Source organism: Chrysemys picta, chromosome 1 (genome assembly GCF_011386835.1).
Source record: "Chrysemys picta bellii isolate R12L10 chromosome 1, ASM1138683v2, whole genome shotgun sequence".
Lineage (NCBI taxonomy): Eukaryota > Metazoa > Chordata > Testudines > Emydidae > Chrysemys > Chrysemys picta.
In genome coordinates this window covers 245,683,093-245,703,092 of record NC_088791.1, presented here as the reverse complement: position 1 = coordinate 245,703,092, position 20,000 = coordinate 245,683,093, and the positions used below count along the sequence as shown (strand labels likewise).

General features: G+C 42.4%; 1 protein-coding gene across 8 annotated transcripts in view; it reads left to right on the top strand.

Moving 5' to 3' along the window:
• Positions 1 to 20,000, top strand: part of ATP11A (ATPase phospholipid transporting 11A) — a 231,951-nt gene that overhangs the window by 143,647 nt on the left and 68,304 nt on the right. For all 8 annotated transcript variants that reach the window (XM_065581014.1, XM_065581016.1, XM_065581018.1 and 5 more), the window contains 3 exons: positions 3,144 to 3,272; positions 3,937 to 4,040; positions 12,024 to 12,074. In XM_065581014.1, the coding sequence (XP_065437086.1) occupies positions 3,144 to 3,272; positions 3,937 to 4,040; positions 12,024 to 12,074 (284 nt within the window). The remainder of the gene's footprint in view (positions 1 to 3,143; positions 3,273 to 3,936; positions 4,041 to 12,023; positions 12,075 to 20,000) is intronic.

The following is a 20,000-nucleotide window of genomic DNA, read 5'->3' as shown; positions in this document are numbered from 1 at the left end:
GGAATGGTGGCCGAAGCATGAAGGGGCATACATATATTTAGCATATCTGGCATTTAAATACCTTGCAATGCTGGCTACACCTGTTCTCAATTTCAGGTAACATTGTAAATAGGAAGCAGGCAGCATTATCTCCCATAAATGTGAACAAACTTGTTTGTCTTAGCGATTGGCTGAACAAGAAGTAGGACTGAGTGGACTTGTAGGCACTAAAGTTTTACATTGTTCGCTTTTTTTGCAACGGCGTTACATTGTTAACTCATATTTAGCTTGTGGTCCACTATGATCCCCAGATCACTTTCCGCAGTACTCCTTCCTAGGCAGTCATTTCCCATTTTGTATGTGTGCAACTTATTGTTCCTTCCTAAATGGAGTACTTTGCATTTGTCCTTATTGAATTTCATCCTGTTTACTTCAGACCATTTCTCCAGTTTGTCCAGATCATTTTGAATTTTAATCCTATCCTCCAAAGCACTTGCAACCCCTCCCAGCTTGGTATTGTCCGTAAACTTTATAAGTGTACTCTCAATGCCATTATCTAAATCATTGATGAAGATATTGAACAGAACTGGACCCAGAACTGATCCCTGTAGGACCCCACTCGTTATGCCCTTCCAGCATGACTGTGAACCACTGATAACTACTCTCTGGGAACGGTTTTCCAACCAATTTTGCACCCACCTTATAGTAGCTGCATCTAGGTTGCATTTCCCTAGTTTGTTTATAAGTTGTAGTAGTTTAATGTTTCCTTGTTTCTGCACAAACATGTAAGCAAATTTCTCTCTAATAAAATTGGAGTGTTAATGCCCGGGCTAATTGTTAGAAGCACACACTCAAATAATCTTACTGACCTCTTGTATTCTCCTGCACCATCGTTCCCTGTGACAGATCTGAAGCCTTTCATTCCCATTCTCTAGTGACAAATCTGTTTTACCCATATCCACTAGATTCCAACCATCTTGGATTCCTTTCGTTATTTCTTAATCCCAGGGCCTCCAGGCAGTTTGGACATTTTATGGCACCAATGTGCCTCTGAATTACTATAATTTTAAGAAATGTGATTTGAATATATTCACTGGTATCCTGCTCTGAAATTTTTTTTCTTGTTTCCGATTCTTAAAAAGAAGAAAATTCAACCGACAAAACTATTAATACAATATTATGGCTGAGAATTTAAATGCATGTACATTTTCTGTAGCAAAAATGACTTGGTCATCTTGTGTTGTGTTATGTGATAGCTTCAAGCATATCTATGAAATAATATATCTTTCCATTAGAAATCTGATTTTTACCCTCACTCCCTGTAAGGATCTGACCACCTGAAACTTCACATTGTCAGGTCTTAATCCAAGATTGACACTTGGTTTTTTTGGTACAATTTATCCCAAACTTAAAACCACAAATGCATTTTTGAGGCTGAGGTTGAAGAATTAATCCTTTCATTCACAGAAATATTACTAATGCTTTTTTGGTCTATTTTAATCTGCAAAACTTCTTGGCCAAGACTATCAAAATGTGTGTTCTTGTCAAGTAGTTGCATCTTTATTTGTGCCTTTTAGGGGGGCAAGGGAACAGAACCGAGGGGCTGCAATCATGTTAACATGACCATGCATGACACTGCGTGCTCTATAAAGCATGCAAGGCCCCAGTAATACTTGTCAAGCTGTGTTTGGCCTGACAAGTGCTTTACAGAGCGTGATATATTTTACATAGCCCAGATATGGGTGCTCATTAGGAGAGGAATGGAAGGCAGAAAACCACACAGTGCAGAAGGAGCACAAGAAGGAAAGAAACGTAGGGGAGAAAATATCTGGTATTGCGAAAAGGAGGGAAGAAACAACGTATGAGTGTAGGAGGCTGTCTGGAAAAGAATAGGATCCATCCCTGCCAAGCTTGCCAGATCTGAAGGAACTCCTGTTCCTGAGCAACTCCTGAAACATTTTAAAACTCTAAGGAAACTTACAGGGGAAAAAATCTTAAATGAAGTTATGGTTGAAATAATATCACTTCAATCAAGGGTTTTTCCCCCCCGTTGTAGTTTTCTCAAATGCAAATGTTAACATGAAAATTCTAATGTAAACTTCCACTTCACAAAAATACCCAAATTATTTGAAAGTACGCAGATACGGACGTTGGGTCGGCGGCTGAGCTAATTCATTAGGAATTCCTTCCACAATCTGGAAAATGTAAAAATACATTTTACCAAATCCTACCTAAACTGTCTTGATTTTTACTTTTATACTTGGTCATTGTCAATTACCAGAATATTGTGCATCATTAGAATTGCTCACCTCCTAAAAGTTTGTTTTGGTGATGTCAAAATTCAGTCTTTAATGTCATAGTTTTCTGTTATGAAATTCATTTTGTGACCACACTAAATCCTTCTGACAAGAGCACAATGATTAACTAGAAAACTATTTAGACAAGGGCATTTTAGCATGATAAAGTAGGCAACCCAAGAAATCCACATCAATCGAATGTTCAGTTCGTCAAAATTTCAAATTTTAATTTTTTGATATTTTTCATTGAAACTTTGATATTTTGACACCCCCCCCGACTAAATTCTTGCAATTTTTTGACCTTCTTTGACCTGCTGTACTTAAATTTGAGTTTAAAAAAATATATCAGAAGCTGCCTCTGCGGGGGGAAAAAATCTTTAAAATAATTTTTGACTGTGGGAGCTGCTTTGTTGTACTGTGGCACACTATAAGAAGCGGGCTGTGAGACATTTGGTTTATGTTGACCGTCCACAGGCACGGCCCCCCACAGCTCCCAGTAGCCGTGGTTCGCCGTTCCCAGCCCCACTGGCCTCAGTGTTTTTATCTGTAAAATAGGGATAATACCACACACATGCAAATCTAGAAGGGATGTTGTAAGGCTTAATAAAAGAATGTGAAGTGCTTTGAGATCCTCAGAGGGTAGATACTATACAAGTGCTAAGTATTATTTATTGTCTTACAGGACTTAGTACTCCTTTTGAGAATTGTATCTGCAGTTCCTTAGTCTTGTGATGAAATCTCAGCCCTATTAAAGTCAATGAAAATTTTTCTATAGACTTTGATAGAACAAGGATTTCATCCTTGGAATCTGATCTTTAGGCTATTTAACTAATGATAAACATGTTTTCTTTTCTATTTTTTTTTTAGGTTGGAGACATTGTGATGGTAAAAGAAGATGAAACATTCCCATGTGACTTAATATTTCTGTCAAGCAGCAGAGGGGATGGAACATGTTTTGTTACAACAGCTAGTTTGGATGGTGAATCTAGTCATAAAGTAATAAAATACTATCGTTTTTTATTTTAAAAATGCTAAACAAACTTTTTTGCATACAGTGCACAGTAACATCCTATATAATAGTGTAAGCAAAGATATTGGTTTGTGTGATTTTTATTTATTTATTTATTTAAGCTGTCATTAACTTATTTCCCCATTGAGCCATTTTATGAGGAATTTTCTAACTGGTGCTTGCTTATGTGTACTTGCACTTTTGTATGCGCCCAACATGGGCACTCAGAGGTGAAGCCCGAGCTAGAGTTGTGCATGCGTATACATATGTGAAATCCTGGTTTGTGCGAGATTGGGGGCACCGAGGCATGCACCTATTTGGAAATGTGAACCTTTTATGTAAAAGGTTAAGAAAAGGCAAAAATATTTCACTTAGAATTTAGGCTGCTTAGATTAGAGGAAAAGAGTGATTCAGTTTTCTTTGCAGTATGAACTATCTGTGAGTTATGACAGGCAGAAGAAAATTCCAGATCTGTATTTGGAAGCGCATATTTTTTAATGAGAATCATTATTACCTGGCTCTTGACAGTCTTAACACAAAATATGGGAAATTTACCTACTTTAGGGCCCTTTTTTCAATTACATAAATAACCTGGTCACTGCATGTGTTCTGGCTTATTTTTTTTTGTTACACCTTTCTCATTCATTCTAGACTTACTATGCTGTTCAAGATACCAAGGCATTTCATAATGAACAAGATATCGATGCACTGCATGCTACCATTGAATGTGAACAACCTCAGCCTGACCTTTATAAGTAAGAAAATGATTTGTATTTTATAGCTTTAGTATATGCTACTAAGGTATCCTGTAAACAAAGTATAAAATAATGTAATTATTAAAGGGATGCTATCAATTCAAACTTAGCCCAAAATTTAAATAATAGAAAATTAAATAAAAATCCAGTGAAATGGCTGATTTTTTTTAAAGATATGGACTCCTGCAGTATTTGAAACCTAAGCATTGCAATCTAAGAACTTCAAAGTGAAACTGATTTTCATTGTCCTATCCAAGCAGACAGGCAATTCAAAGGCAGGTAACAAGCATAAATAGTGACATGTAAATTGGATTTTTAAAAATCTTTCTCCTACATTTTAAGATGTTCAAAACATGGGCTAAGAAATGTGTGTTTGCAACCTCACAATCCCTCAGTTTTTTAGTTGTTCTAGTTGTGTATAGTTAGTACTCTTAGTATTAGTGTTAGTTAGCTTAGTTACGTGTTTTCCCTGGTGACACCCTCACCAGGGTTCAAACGTTGTCCATGATGCTGAGGGGTGATTCCTAAATGGTTTGTAAGTATATGTATATGTATAACCTAAATGGTTTGTAAGTATATCATTTGGCAGCCCTGCAAATGTCCAATTGAGATGTCACTTAAGAAAGCCATTGACGTAGCTTGTGCTCTCGTAGAAAGAGCTCACACCCATGGAGGGGGCATAGCCTCACCTATTTTGTATGCAGCCTTGATATAGGATGTTATCCACTTAGTAATTTGTAAAGAGACTGGCTGGCCCTTCACACAGTCCACGTACAACACAAGTAGACGAGGCAAAGCATGACAGGGTTTAGTCTAGAAGGCTAGATGTCATCTGATGTCTAACCTGTGAAGGTGCTGCTCTTCCAGGGATGAATGTGGCTTAGGAAATAAAACAGGTAAATATACCATCTGGCTCAAATGAAACTGAGAGACTTCTTTAGACATAAATGTTGGTTACAGCCCCAATGTCACGTAGTCTTTGGACAACTGCATATAAGGAGGCTCTGCCATCAAAGCGTGTAACACTCAGACTCTCCTTGCGGATGTTATCGCCACCAGGAATGCAGTTATTTTGACACAAAAAAGGAAAGGAAAGTGACAAGATGGCTGACCGGATCGACCAGAGGTCTCATCAGAGCTGCTGAGACAGTATTAAAGTCCCAAAAAGGAACTGGTTCCCGCACTGGCAGATGAAGATGAAAAATTCCTTTTAAGAATCTTACCATTGGAAAATACTGATCTCCCATGAATAGGTGGATGAAACCGTGAGATCATTGCCAGATGCACCTTCCATGAGCTAAGCATAAGGCCCCATGACTGAGGATGCAGCAAGTTCTCCAAGATGTCCTGGATGCAAGCCAGCATCAGCTGAATTCCATGGGCCAAGGTCACATTGAAAACCACTTCCATTTTGCCTAATAGGCCATTCTGGTAGAGGGCTTTCTACTATTGAGTAGGACCTGTCGAGCAGCTGGCAAACATTGCTCTTCCTCATCATTCAACCACTGAGCAGCCATGCAGTGAGATGCAGGGAGTTGAGCGCAGGATGCAAATTGCAACTGTGATTCTGTGTGAGCAGGTCAGGATGGAGAGAAAAAGATATGGAAGGCTGAATGACAACATGAGAAGGTCAGAAAACCAACATTGCCTCCTCTGTCATGCCAGGGCAATGGGGATAAGCTTGACCCAATCCACTTTCAGCTTGAGGATGACCTGTGGAATGATGGGGATCAGAGGTAAAGCATAGAGGAGAGCTGATTGCCACCTGATTTGGAAGGTTTTGATCAGAGAGGCCGGACTGAGGGTCCCCTCTGTTACCCCCAAGATCAGACTCCAGGCTCCCCTATAATGGCCTGCCTATATTTGTAACTCAGACCTCAATTTGTCTGGTTTTGGTAGGTGAAAGGGGGTGTCCCGCCCTCAAGGAATTGCCAGGATTTTACCAGAGGGTTTCTCTCCGACCTTTGGAGGACTCCCCAGAACAGACTAGCTCTGTTAACCCCTGGGAGGACACAGATACAGCCTTCCGCTGAAAGGATTTACACTCAGGCAGTAATTCTTCAAAAACAAAAGTAACCTTTATTTAATGCTATATTTCCTAATACAATAACTCTAAAACACATAATAATATTAGGAAAACACAGCAGATCTAAAACATATACTAAAGAAATAAACCACACATTTTCTTAACAAAGGCATAAAATCCTATTAGCACAGATGCACCTTAAAGTATGCAAAATTGCAATATCCTACAATTGGAAACCAGCTTTAAGTGATTGCATTCTATATGTGATGGCCAGTCACACATAGGAGACTGACAGCAAGTTCTTAAACATTAAAACTATACATATAACAACAAAGCATACATACACAGTGATCCAGCTTTATCATCCCATACATACACATTTACATGTTACATTATATGTATATTGGAGTCATTAGACTTACTTCTTTGATATCTTCCCTTCTGCTTTGTCAAAATGGGGTTGATATTGCTGCTGTTTTTTCACTGCTTGCTGCTGCTTAGTGATTTAGCTTTTTTAGTGGACTTCCTTCTCTCCCGCTTCTATCTGCGCTGATGCCTTTTTCCTCCCACACACATGCAGGTACCTTTCCACTTTCACAGACAAACTAACTAAAGCCTGTCAGCTCCTTGCCTTGTATACAGATTTTGATCTGTTCTGATTGGTTGTTTCTTCAATCCCTATCATTATCATCCAATCAGCTTCAAGCCCTCTCTCTGTCAATCAGAGCTGGACCTGATTAAAAACATGCGCTTTAAAGATAGACCTGTTTGAAGATCTGTGTTCTGCCTAACTGACCCTACCCTTCAGGTTTCTGGAGTGACCTTTATTTCACCCCAACCAGCCTTTCTGCTATTGGCTGAATCGTTCTAAGGCCTTCATATTGGTTTTCACAGCTTTGGTTTCTTGCGACCACCATCTTGCTTTCTCTAGCTGTAACTGCTTAAAACTTTCTTTATTAACTATCTAAACACTTACATATATAATATGCACCTTAATATTATGTTTCACTGTCACCGGTCCAATTTCAGTAATTTACATAAACCCCAAATCTCAATCTTTCCCTGCTTCAGCTAATGGTGACAGATCAGTACTATTGATGCTGGACAGTGCCTCAGTGCTGATCAGTGTTTTCAGCACACAGAGAAGCTGGAAAATCCTTTGTATCACTTCAAGAGTAGAAGAGATGGCATTTCCTGTTTTCCCTTTTAGTAAATAGGTCGATTGTCAGGCTGCCCCCAGCTGTGAAGATGATTTGCAGAACACTGGGCTTCAGAGACCACTTGTGACTCAGGTTAAAATTTCTGCTGCGATGGTCCATGAGATGGTTCTGGACTCTGGGCAAATGATCAGCTATCAGAGTGATACTCTTCTTGATGTAGAACTGCCACGGCCTGGGTGCCTCTTCACAGAGCACTCTGGAGTGTGTTGCCCGCCTGGTCAAATAATACATTGCAGTGGTAATGTTGCTAAGTATGCGAACCACTGAGCCCTGATGTGGTCTAGAAAACTGTGACATGCATTATTATGTTGATATGCAGTGGAACATCCTTCTCTATAACAGACGCTGAACATTCAGCGAGTGCTCCCCAACCCATCAGAGAGGTGTTGGTGACCACAGTCCTGGTTGTTAAGAGCCAGACAAAGGGAATGCCCTGACATACATTCCTTTGAACAATCCACCACTGGAAGGAGCCCAGGATCAACAGAGGGAGGTGGACTAGGAGGTGACGGGTTGGACAGTAAACTGTCCTGAGCCACATTTGAAGAGGAAGAAAGCAAATTGAACCACCTGAGTGCATGCGGATGTGTGGTTCAAGAGCCTCAGAAACGTGCAAACTTCTTTTGGAAGGTTGAAACTGTAGACCCTGAGACAAAAGTGACAAGTCTGAAAATGGTCATTCGTAAAAAAAACCTCTCAAATGTGTAGAGTCTATTAGGGCACTAGTGAACTCAATTTTCTGAATGGGGACCAATGTGGACTTCCCAGTGTTTAGGATGAGACCCAGATAGTCAAGCAAGCACAGCATAATGGGTACATGAGAATATTTTCTCTGGACCTGTCCCTTAGTAACCAGTTGTCAAGATACGGGAAGACATGGGTTCCTTGTTCCTGAGGTCTGCCATCACCATGATCATACACTTGGTTAAAAACCCAGGGACAGAAGACAGACTGAAAGGGAGGACTACGTATTGAAAATGGTGGTTTGCCACAGTGAACTGGAGGAATTTTCTGTGGCTCAGGAGGATCACCACATGAAAATAAGCATCCTGAAGGTCCAGAGCAGCAAACCAGTCATTGAATCAACCCTGGAGAATAGTTGACAGGGTCACCATTCAGAGCTTCATGTATCCTATATATTTGATGAGAGCATAGATCAAAAATGGATCTTGCGCCTCCTTTTGGATTTGGGAACCAGAAAGTACCAGAAATAAAAACCTTGATGCTGGTGCACCAGAGGAACTTCTTCCACTGCACCCAGAATCAGTAGAGATTGGACCTGCTTGAGGAGCAGTATCCCCTGAGAGGGATCCCTGAAGAAAGACTAGGAGGGAGTGTGGGGAGGAGGAGCAAAGAGGAACTGGATAGCATAGCCTGATCTGACAATGCTTAGGACTCAGCTGTTGGTGGTAATCAAGCCCCAAACACTAAGAAAGCAGGCTAGCCTGTCCCCAAATGGGGAAGTGGGGGAGGGGAGAGGGGGGGAGAAATGAGATAATAGAGGTCCCAACAGGACAAAGGAGTGAAACTTGGTGCTTGGGGGTGCTGGAGTAGGTTGTGTTGACTGGCAGAACCAGAGCCTGAATGCCCCCATTTGGGACCTATGTCCTTTTCTAGGTAGTCTCGCTGTCTCAGGGGAGAGAAAGATTTCCCAAAGGGGTGTTGAGGGCAGTGCTGCTGCTGGCACTGTTGCTGGGCGCTGTAATGGCACATTTTGGCCACCAGCATATATACCCCTAAGGAACATAGAGTAGCCCTAGAATCCTTGAAGGAGTACAAAGTTTCATTGGTTTTGTCTGAAAAAGTACCCGACTATCGAAGGGCAAGTCTTTTATTGCCTGCTGCACCACAGGGAAAATGCCCAAATTGTGCAGCCAGGGTGCCCTTCTCATGATCACAGCTGAGGCCATCACTCTGGCCAAAGTGTCGGCAACGTCAGGTGCACACTGCAGCGATATCTTTGCTACCAAGCAGACTTTGGCAATAATCACCCAAAATTTCTCCTTGGAGGCTTCAGGCTGGTGGTTTGTAAACTTAGGCATAGCTGTCCAATTTAAAAAGTTGTACTTGGGCAACAATTCCTGCTAGTTAGCAAACATTGGCAGGGAAGAGGAGGTGTAGATCTTTCTACCATTTAGTCCAGCCATTTAGAGTCCTTGTCCTGAGGAGTGGACTTAAATTTGCCCTGCTGAGCTATGTCGTTCCCAGCGGTTATGACCAGGGATGTAGGGGTCAGGTGGAAGTAAAATCCCTCAAATCCCAGCATCAGTACAAAGTAGCATTTCTGCAAACACATTCCCTTAGGTGGCACCAAAGCTGGTGTGCTTCAAAGAACCTTTCCAAGTGCACATCATTAATGGGGAGGGTCACTCTCCATGGGGTCTAGCAAATTACAGATGTTCTCCTGCAAGAACTCCACCTGGATGCTCAAGGAAGCAGCCACTCAGTACAAAGGGTCCTTGAAGGCCTTGAAATCCTCAGGCACTAAAGGAGAGGATTTCTCCTTTAGTGGCACCCTGGGCACCGCTGAATTTGTCCAGGGACAATGAAGAGGCAGTTAACTTGTGCCAGTGATGGGTCACGGAGCTGGATGGGACAACTTTGGAGGCTCCACATGGGGAAGGACAACCGGTGCCTGAACTTTCGACAGGTCAACAGCCCCAGCCACTGAAGCGCCCATTGATGTTGCCTTGAAGTGGGATGGGGAGGGCAACCTCCACAATCGAGGAGCATCCCACAGATTCTATAGGGGCTACAGAGCATAACGATAAAACGTTGGTGGCCAGTTGGCACCAGGCCAGGGGCTCCGTCCCTACAGCAGGAAGAATGCTGAACCCAGTACCAATGCTGCTCCCTGAACAGTCCTGGATATGGGCCAGGTGATAGAGAGCGGAAGAGGATCTTGACCTGGATGCCGAGGAGACGTATTTCAGGGCATAAAGGTGGAGCCAGCTCTGAAGGCACAAGCAACCGGCCTGACTCGTCTGTCACCCACAGGGAAGGACTGGTGCAATGGTGGAAACAGCACAACCAGCACAGAGTATGCCTCAGTTGTCTCTGGCGCTGGCAGTGGTGTCAGTACTGAAGTCAGTGGTAATACTAATGCTGGTAATGGTGCCGAGGTGGAAGGCAGGGAATGCCGCCACAGTAACATTGGCACCGCAAAGGAGTTTCCCAGTGTTAAGGAGATCCCTTGTGCTGAGCCCAGCAATGGCCTCACTTCGACATTCTGCGGTGCCCATCCAGGCAGTGAGGCTGAGGATGCCATAGCCCTGGTGAAGTCCTGGACCAATGGTGAGCTTGGGATGGAAAGGCAAAGGAGGTCTGCCACCTTCTGATATGCCGCTAGTGTGGAAACAGCCAATGCCTGCATTGCCCTCGAGACCAGACTCAATGGGTGCCCCGGGACTGGAACCGGAGTCAGTGGTATGGGGTCTCGCACACCCCTGCATAGGACTGGGGAGCAGTTGGAAGGACCTGCTTCTTCCCGTGTGCTGGGGGGGGGCAATAGCTGTACTCTTCCTGGAAGAGGAAGAAGAGTCTCCACAAAGCCTGGAGCGGTCTTGATCGGTCTTGACACCTTTTCCTTGGCACACTCAATGGGGAGTGTCTTCTTCACTCTTCAGAGAGGGGCCAGTTCCAGAGTGCAAGTCAGTACCACTCACTGAGGTCGAGGGCGACTTCTGATCCTCCGTAGGCCTTGGTGCTGAGACAGACTTCCTGGCCTGCTTGAGAAGATGCTGCTTTAGGCAAAGGTGTCTAGCCACCTGAGTCCATTTTGTGAACGAACACCTCTTTGATGTGAGCCTTGCCTAAGTAGAGAAAGCTCCTGTGTGAAGGTTGTTACTAGAGATTGCCCGCCTCCACCCCCGACTCACAATGTTAGAGCCCTGGTGAGGGCATCACCAGGGAAAATACTTAATTAAGCTAACTAATATTAATACTAAGAGTACTAACTAACTATATGCACCTAGAACAATTAAGTCAAAAACCAAGGGATTGCGAGGTTAAGAACCACACACAGTTCTGACTCCAGCCACCGTTAGTAAGAAGGAACTCAGCGGGGGTGGAGGTAGCGCCGCCTCATTATAGGTGTGGGGGAGAGGCTATGGCCATGAGGTATAAGCGCCGCCTGCTATGGGTACTGCTAGGCAAAATTGTTCAGCTCTGGTGTTCTGGGCATGCACACATCTAAATGGAATACACCGCTGCATCACTTCTCGAAGGACTACAGTATGGTAAGTAACACATCTTTCAGAAATTGAAAATGAATGAATAAATGTGCTCTAATTAGGAGGTCTGAAAGTAACCTTAGAACCACATTCGCCTTTGTTACACACAAACTTTGTATTGACTCACTGTTATAACTGATGTCTTCAAATGCTGGCTTATAAAAGTGAAGTTTATAAAAAGTTTAATATGTTTTAAATAAATCCAAATTTTCCGGCTTCCTTCTCTATTATTTTGATTATATGTTCTCCATATAACATTTAATGAACTTGTATAGCATATAGAACCTTCATAGACAATTTTTAAAATAATCTTCATCTTAATGTATTTTTTGCAAGTTGTTTTAGAAGTAAGATGCAGTGTCGGAGTATATAAAATTTCAGATAGTCATAATTCAGATTTTAAAAATGTTTTACAAATATTTCCCAAGTTATGTTTGTGTGCATATGTTCTATATAAAATAAATTAATATCTGGCATTGATACTAAAGTACTTTTCCTCTTACAGATTTGTTGGTCGAATAAATGTTTACCATGATAGGAATGAACCTATTGCAAGGTAAATCAGAGAGAGGGTTTTTAACGTACAATACCTACGTTTCCTTTGTCCCTGAATATGTAGTGATCCTGAGGGAGAAGTATGTTGTCTTGGTTTTACAGTAGGAATTTTTGTTTTAAAAGTTTACAAAATTCAGTTTTGTGTATAATGAATATTTTATGCTTCATCTATTCAATCAGCTTTTTTTATGTTACATTTTGTTTTTAATATTAGGTTTGTGATCTATTTTGATAGCACTTTGTGGTTGTCTGTATCATAGATGTCTGAATGTAAGGTTAATAATTGATTTAGTGCATTTATATAGTGTTGTTTAAAATCCCAAACTGCTTTGCATGTACAGTATATAGATATTTCAGATTTTGCTTACTTGAATAGCTTCATTCTGTTCTACTTGTATTGTTCTACAGAGGTTCTTACGCTGCCCTTCTCACTGTAGGATCTCAGCACTTTCCAGTAGTACATTAAGCAACATGACTGTCTGTCACATGTAGTTCATTCTTTCTCATCTTCTCTTCAGGGGAAGAATTGTGTGTGCAGTGTAGTGTTTTTTGTTTTGATAGGGGTTTGCAGGGTGGGGGGTGTTTGCTTTAAGTATACATATTGCTGTGTTTGTTAGAGAAGGCAAGTCAAAGAAGTACAGCTTCCTCATGGAATAGAAGGTAATGGTACTGAGTTCATTCCTCAGTCTGTCTCCTGCACAGACAAGCTTCATCCATACAGTAGAAAGTTCCATTCTGCCTGAGGAATTGATTTGTCAACCATGGTCCTCATCTAAGGAGTTTTTAGATATACTAGGTGTCAAAGTTAGACTCAGGACTCTTAGTTTGTCAGACCACTCTAAATTAATGGAGATATCCCATCTCCTAGAACTGGAAGGGACCTTGAAAGATCATCATGTCCAGCCCCCTGCCTTCACTAGCAGGACCAAGTACTGATTTTGCCCCAGATCCCTAAGTGGCCCCCTCAAGGATTGAACTCACAACCCTGGGTTTAGCAGGCCAATGCTCAAACCACTGAGCTATCCCTGAGCTATACCCACTCTGTTTTATTAGCACAGCGCTCTGCTAATACATTCAGATAATGTGAGTCCCCCATGCAAGATTCAAACAGTCTTATTTATACAGATAAAAGGGTGCAAACTAAACAAAGAGACAGAGAGAGCAAAATTGTAAAATTTGCATGGGGCACAATATGCATATCCTGCTTCCTTATTAACTCTTATCGATCTAAGGCTAATGCTTCACCAATTGCCCTTAAGTGAGGCAATTCATTAAGCAGTTAATGTCTGCTTTCCTGCCCTCAGGCTTGCAGCATTTCTCATTTCTACTTAAAGGTACAAACAGCATTCTTTAATTCATTCTATTTCTTTAATATAATTCATTTCACTTTCACAATCCCTCCTTTTGGTCAAGCTTACGCAAAGACCAACAATTACTGGGTTCCACATATTAATTGTTCTTTATCTTTTCGTTCATCAGTGATATTTAACATCATCATATTAGCACTCTGTTTTGGGGCAGTCACCTGGATGGCATACCTTATACACTTCGGATACAACAGGAGATTAGCTGAAAACATACAAAAATCATTAGGATTCCAAACAGGATAGTCAGGGCTCCCTGAAACAACCAGTTTCCTATGCCAGAGAAATTGAACAGGTTACTTAGCCACTTCCTTAAAGAACTTGGCTCTTTATGGGGAAGATATGCGATTTGTTTTAAGTGGCTAGCGCGATCTATTACCTCATTGGTGTTGTCCGGTATAAACACACAACATTCTTTTCCAGTGAGAGCACCGGTCCCTCCTTTGGCCGTCAGCACTATGTCCAATGCCTGACGGTTTTGGAGGGCCATCTGTCGGATCGCCCCTGTTTCTTTGGCCAGGTTTTTTTTTTTTTAAACTCTCTCCGGTTTCATTTGCCATTATTTCAACTACTGCTTGTAACCTTAGGAGCCTTTTTGCATGGTGTTGAAAGATTGTATTGTTTTTACTAAGGTTACTGTAGAGGGAACATGAAATTGATTTTTCTGTTTGATCCTCCAGTCAAGAAAAAATTCATATCCCCATACCCAGCCCGCCACTTTTTAGTTTTATTCGAATGATCCCATACACCATTGGCCACAATATGCTGAAGGCAACGACTTTTTCCCAGATCCAGCCCTGTCCCATTACACACCCAACACCAATGACCTTTTCCCTCCACCACACTTATCCATTTAGATACATTTATTCCCACTGCTTCCCAAGTGTCATTGCTGTTCCATGTTTTGTTAAATGGACGAGGTCCTTCAGTGAGGTCTGAGGAATTGAGTGGGATTGCCAGGACAGGAACACCAGTTTGAGAGTGGGCTGGGATGTGGCTACAGACCCAGCAATTAGAAATATTAAGGATGTGAGCTATCCACACTTGCTGCTGGATAAAAGAATTGTCATTGTGGACTCCCCAGACCTTAAGACACCAGCAGCCGAGGAACAAGCGCCACCAGAGGTGCATGTTGGAGGCAAGGCCCTTCTGGTTCTGACAACCTCAACTGAGGGAACCGTAGTCACGATTTTACGTCCACCAGGCAGGAGGCACTAGGCTCACTACTGCTCCTTCTCGGGCCTTGCTTTAGGTCGTCATCTGCTTCTGGCAATCCTTACGAGAGTGTAGATGGTAAGGTATTGCAGGCTGGTTCCTCTACGTCTTCTTCCGGAGTCAAAATTGACTCTGTGCGGTTCTGAGGTGATGATTGGTTCGCCAGGGAGGGTGTCTTCTTACACTGCGAATCATGTATCCACACTGCAATGCTAGACAGTTTAACAGCTGTCTAAGTAGTAAGCAGTACCTGATGATTCTTTAAAAAAAGAACAGAAGTACTTGATGTCCTTTAAGTCTCTTTACTTCTTCTTCCTTGACTCTGACTATAACAATGGCCTTCACACCTTATCTTTTCCTGATGCATACATTCCTTATTCACACAGATTGAGAATACAAACAGTAGTATTTTATATCGAGCAAAAAGGCATTGCAAATTAAACCTTGCTAAGTTTTACAATCAATAACCAAGACAATTTACATTGAGACCCAGGCCTTTAATGTTCCTCTAATCTACTTAACATAGACTCAATAGAGAATCCTGTTTCTTACTTACTAAATCTTAAAACAAAGAAATGTATATTTAACTAGAGTGCCTACTTCGTAATACATATAGGAAATCATAGTAGACATTATAACTTATTCTAAAACAAAAGGGTGACCATAATCAGTCATAAGGATTGTTCTGGTCTGACATTCCTTTCTGCTATTCAAAAAGGGTGGCTGACAGGATGAAATCAAATCATACATTAATTCTTATGGGACATTATAAAATCCTGCTCCTACATATCCCCCTTTTGACACTAAGATTATTAATCACCAGTGTCACTTCTTATTTAGTCCACGTAATAGAAAATACTGGGAGGTGATTTGGGCCAGTGGCTCTAGCTTTGCATACATTTGTTTTATCCAACAGCACATTTCAAACATTCCAATTAAACACATACAATTTAAAACCAAAAACAATTAGGGTTAGTAACATTAGTATGCCAGTAGTTGTGGGAAACCATTCAGAAAATATGTTATACCAGTGGTAAGCTGTTATGTCTTTCTGCAGTGGCAACTCTTAACATGTTGCTATTTGCATGTATAATATGAATGATTCGGTTTCCCACATTGCCTTTTTGTTTGTTTTAGGAACTATGTTGCCTTTTTACCTTTTGTAAACACAGTACTTACATTACATTTACATTTGTCTATTGGAAGGTTGCTAACACTTCCATTCTTTTAAAACACTTTTTCCCAAGAATTAACACATACACATAGCCCATTATACAGTACTTTGGTCTCATTATTCATTTTATTCCACAGACAGGATCCTAGTGAGATGTCTTTACTACAGGGCTTTGGAGCAACAGGCATGGATAATCATACCCACTTTTATTTGTTTCTGTATTAGGTTGTCCTGTACCTGGTATTAGCTTTTTTGAAAGACAAAAATAACGTTTTTCTACCCCTTTTGGGTGGCATTTATTATTGCTTAAAATATTCCTTTCTTTTACAAATACCCTTGCTGATTGCAGGCAAAACAAGAGGAATTACCTTCATATTTTCCTGTGTTTTTGTTCTATAGGCAGGCCAGGTCTTAATGGCTTCTGTCTTTTAAGAGTTATGGGGAAATTATCCCACTGTTCAGTCATTAAATCCATGAGGTGGGGTACCTCAGTTTTTCCTTTACAGCAGACCAAGTTTACAATGTCTTTCCTGCTGTGTTAAGCTTTAAGTTTGTTCACAGGTAACAGCTGAAAAGCATCATTACCATAAAGGATTTTTCCAAAAATCATACACACTATACATTGTTACAGGGGTACTTATTAACATTAAATTTATTTTAATTAAAGGTATCTTGTTATACCGTGCCTTTTATTTAGACAGTTTCTTTGCTGACCAGGTATGTTCTTTATCTGCAACTTCTTTGTGCTGGCAGTTCTCTCACTTCCTTTATCTGTTAGGTAATTTACATCAACACAGGCTTGGCTTTTGGATTCAAAGCCATCAGCAGAGCTCAGAGCCTCTGTCTTAAAATGACAGGTTTCAGAGTAGCAGCCGTGTTAGTCTGTATCCGCAAAAAGAAGAACAGGAGTACTTGTGGCACCTATATGCATCCGAAGAAGTGGGCTGTAGTCCACGAAAGCTTATGCTCTAATAAATTTGTTAGTCTCTAAGGTGCCACAAGTATTCCTGTTCTTCTTTCTGTCTTAAAAGAAACACAATTAACTTTTACCAGAGTTTTGATTACTTTTAACTCTTGCTTTCAAAACACACAGAGATCTGAAAAAGAAAACACAATCTATTGTGGCTCCTTTGGAGCCCTAATAGGATTTTAATTAAGTAGCATGTTTCGTTTGCATTTCTTTTACCCCCCTCTATAATATACACTGCACATGTCTGCACATTCCTTCTATACTTTAACTTTTAAAACATTAGCCATATTAATTTTTACATAAGGCATATCTGTTTCTTTTGTTCTTACAGAGTTTTATGTACCCTTATTAAAGTGACAGTCTGATTACACAGAGCCATTTTAAGGCTCAGTGTTTCTAACATTTCTTCTTTTTGTTTTGTGCACCTCACCCCTGCTGTTGTTTCAGAGGGGCACTGTCTTTATTCTTTTACTACAGCTTTCATCTGCTATTTTGTTACAAAAACAAACAAACAAAAAGAATCCAGAATCTCTCCCTATTGTTCTGATTTTGACTGCCCTGCTGCAGTCATGACTTGGTCTTTATTTGAAAACATTTAAATTTTGTAAAGAATCAAGTTACCCCTTAAGGGTTAAATACCAAATCTCAAAGCCAACCAACACTGATTACCTGTGTCTGGCAAAAAGGTCTGTCAGTTTTGCAACTTTGAATTAAAGAGTCAAATGGATTTTTAGTGGCATTATAAACAAAACAAAACCAATTTATCTTAAACCTACAAAGCAGGAGTTTTACAAACCTCACATATTCCCACAGACAGATGGATACATACACATTTTCTTTTCCTTAACATCCCTTTTACACTGCTTTGTTTTTACATAGCTGTACATAGATTACATTACCTTTATACATTTGGGGCAGTTAAGTTCCAATAGAACCCCCCCCCAATGTTCTTTTAGCAAAAAAGACTAAATTGTTCATAGTCAAATGATTTTAATTAGATAGTCTCTTTACCTGGATTATTTACAGACATTCCTCTGGAAAAGGGCTCATTTTTCCTTTAGAATGGCTGCAAAGAAACCAAGAATTCTTTTAACAAGGTTCTTTTTAACATTTTCACAAAGTTTAACTGTTTAATTCTCTCCAGCCTCTGTAGAGTTAACTTTTCACTCTCTTTCCTTAAATCACTTGTTTATTTCCCAAAATGACGCCTTTATCAATTCAGATTTCACCATTTTAAGTATTGTTCCAGGGGTTCATGCTTGCACTTACTCCTGACACTATGCCCTTAGGGCTTCCAACCTGTTTTTCAGTTTCTTTATCTGTTGCTTGCCTGCTTGTCTGAGCCCGATCCTGCTTTTTCCAATGAACCGTTTTTGTGAGTGATATTGTGGTCATTTCACAATTTTGAAAGAAATGTTTAAGGAAAGGGACCAGGAAGGGTGGGGGCTAGTTGAGGAGTCCACCCTCCTTGCTGAATTGGTAGTGGAACACTAAAGAATCAGTTTCTGAGGCAGACAATGAAGGGGAACAGAACAAGGGGCTTTTTGTCCTTTTTACAATGAGATGGGAGTATGGAGGGGGTTGGGATCGATCCGGGGTTATTGGGTTTTTTTCGGAGAACGGGGCAAAGGGGAGCGCTCGGTCTGGGGGTGGGTAGGGTTACCATATTTTAAGTGTCCAAAAAGAGGACACTCCATGGTGCCCCGGCCCTGCCCCAGCTCCGCCCTTTCCCCAAAGTCCCCGCCCCAACTCCGCCCCCTCCCCTGAATGCTTCACCCCCGCTGCTCCTCCCCCTCCCCTGCTTCCCGCGAATCCTGAAGCAGGCAGGCAGCAGGTAGGCTGGGGCTGGGAGGGGGGCGGGGGGCACGAGGAGGCGCGGCCCAGTCCGGCCCCCCAGCCGAGCGGCTCCCTCCGGCAGCCAGCCCTGGCCAAGAGGCTCTGGCCCCAGCGTCTCCGACCCGGCTCGGCTCAGGCCCTGGGGCGCCAGCCCCGGTTCCGGCTGAGCGCGCCGGCCAGCGGCCGAGCAGCCCCGGTCCCAATGGCTCCGGCCGGCTTGGCTCGGGCCCCGGTTCCGGCCGAGCAGCTCCGGCCCAGCCCCGGCCCTGGGCGAGCGGCGCCGGCCAGCAGCCGAGCAGCCCCAGTCCCAGCGGCTCCAGCTGGCTTGGCTCGGGCCCCGGTTCCGGCCAAGCATCTTTGGCCCAGTCCCGGCCCTGGGCGAGTGGCACTGGCCGGCAGCCGAGCAGCCCCGGTCCCAGCGGCTCCAGCCGGCTCGGCTTGGGCCCCAGTTCCAGCCGAGCGGCTCCGCCCCGGCTCTGGCAGAGCGAGCGGCACCGCCGGCAGCCGAGCATCCGCCGGCCCCAGTGGCTCAACCTGGACTCAAACCCCACGACCCCTTCCTCCCTATTTTTCCGGACATGTCCTACTTTTTGGCAATTCCCCTGGACGGGGATTTGAGGACCAAAAAGCCAAACATGTCCGGGAAAATCCGGACGTATGGTAACCCTAGTGGTGGGAGAGGAGGCTTTTAATAAAGCTTTTAACTTATTATTTGAATATTTGAGAGAGGCGAGTTTTGATTTTGTCCACCTACAATTTGCCTCTTCCCACCACTGCATGAAACAATTAATCTCTCCTTTTCCAATTTAGTTTTAGATTGGCCGAGTTTGTCTTTTAAGATGTCCACTCGGTCCTTGTTCCAAGATTTTAACAGTGGCCACTGAGTTTTGGGATTTCCCTGAGTTAGCCTAGACCATTTTTCCAGAAATTTACAGGAGTCCGGACCCTTCCTAAAATATAGAAAATACAAAGCCGGCGTTCCTTTAGGGAACTGTCCTGACTTAGACATCTGGTTACCCATACAGGAGGACTTTACACACACCAATCACACAAGAAGGAAATTCGGTTTCATGAGAGCGATGCCCGGTGCAACACACAAAAGGAGCCACACTCGCCCTTGCTTTCACACCAAGGGTTTTACCCAAGGTGAGGTGCGGCTGCAATTGTGCAGATTTCACTCACTCAGACCACGGGGACAAACTCTGCTTGGATGTTATTGCTGTTCCCCTATCCTTTTTTTGTCTATTTAGATTATAAGCTCCTTTGGGACAAGGACTGCCTCTTGCTCTCTGTATACAGTGCTTAGCACAATGGGGCCCTAGGGACTACATAATGCAAATAACAACCAAACCGCAGTAGTACATATGA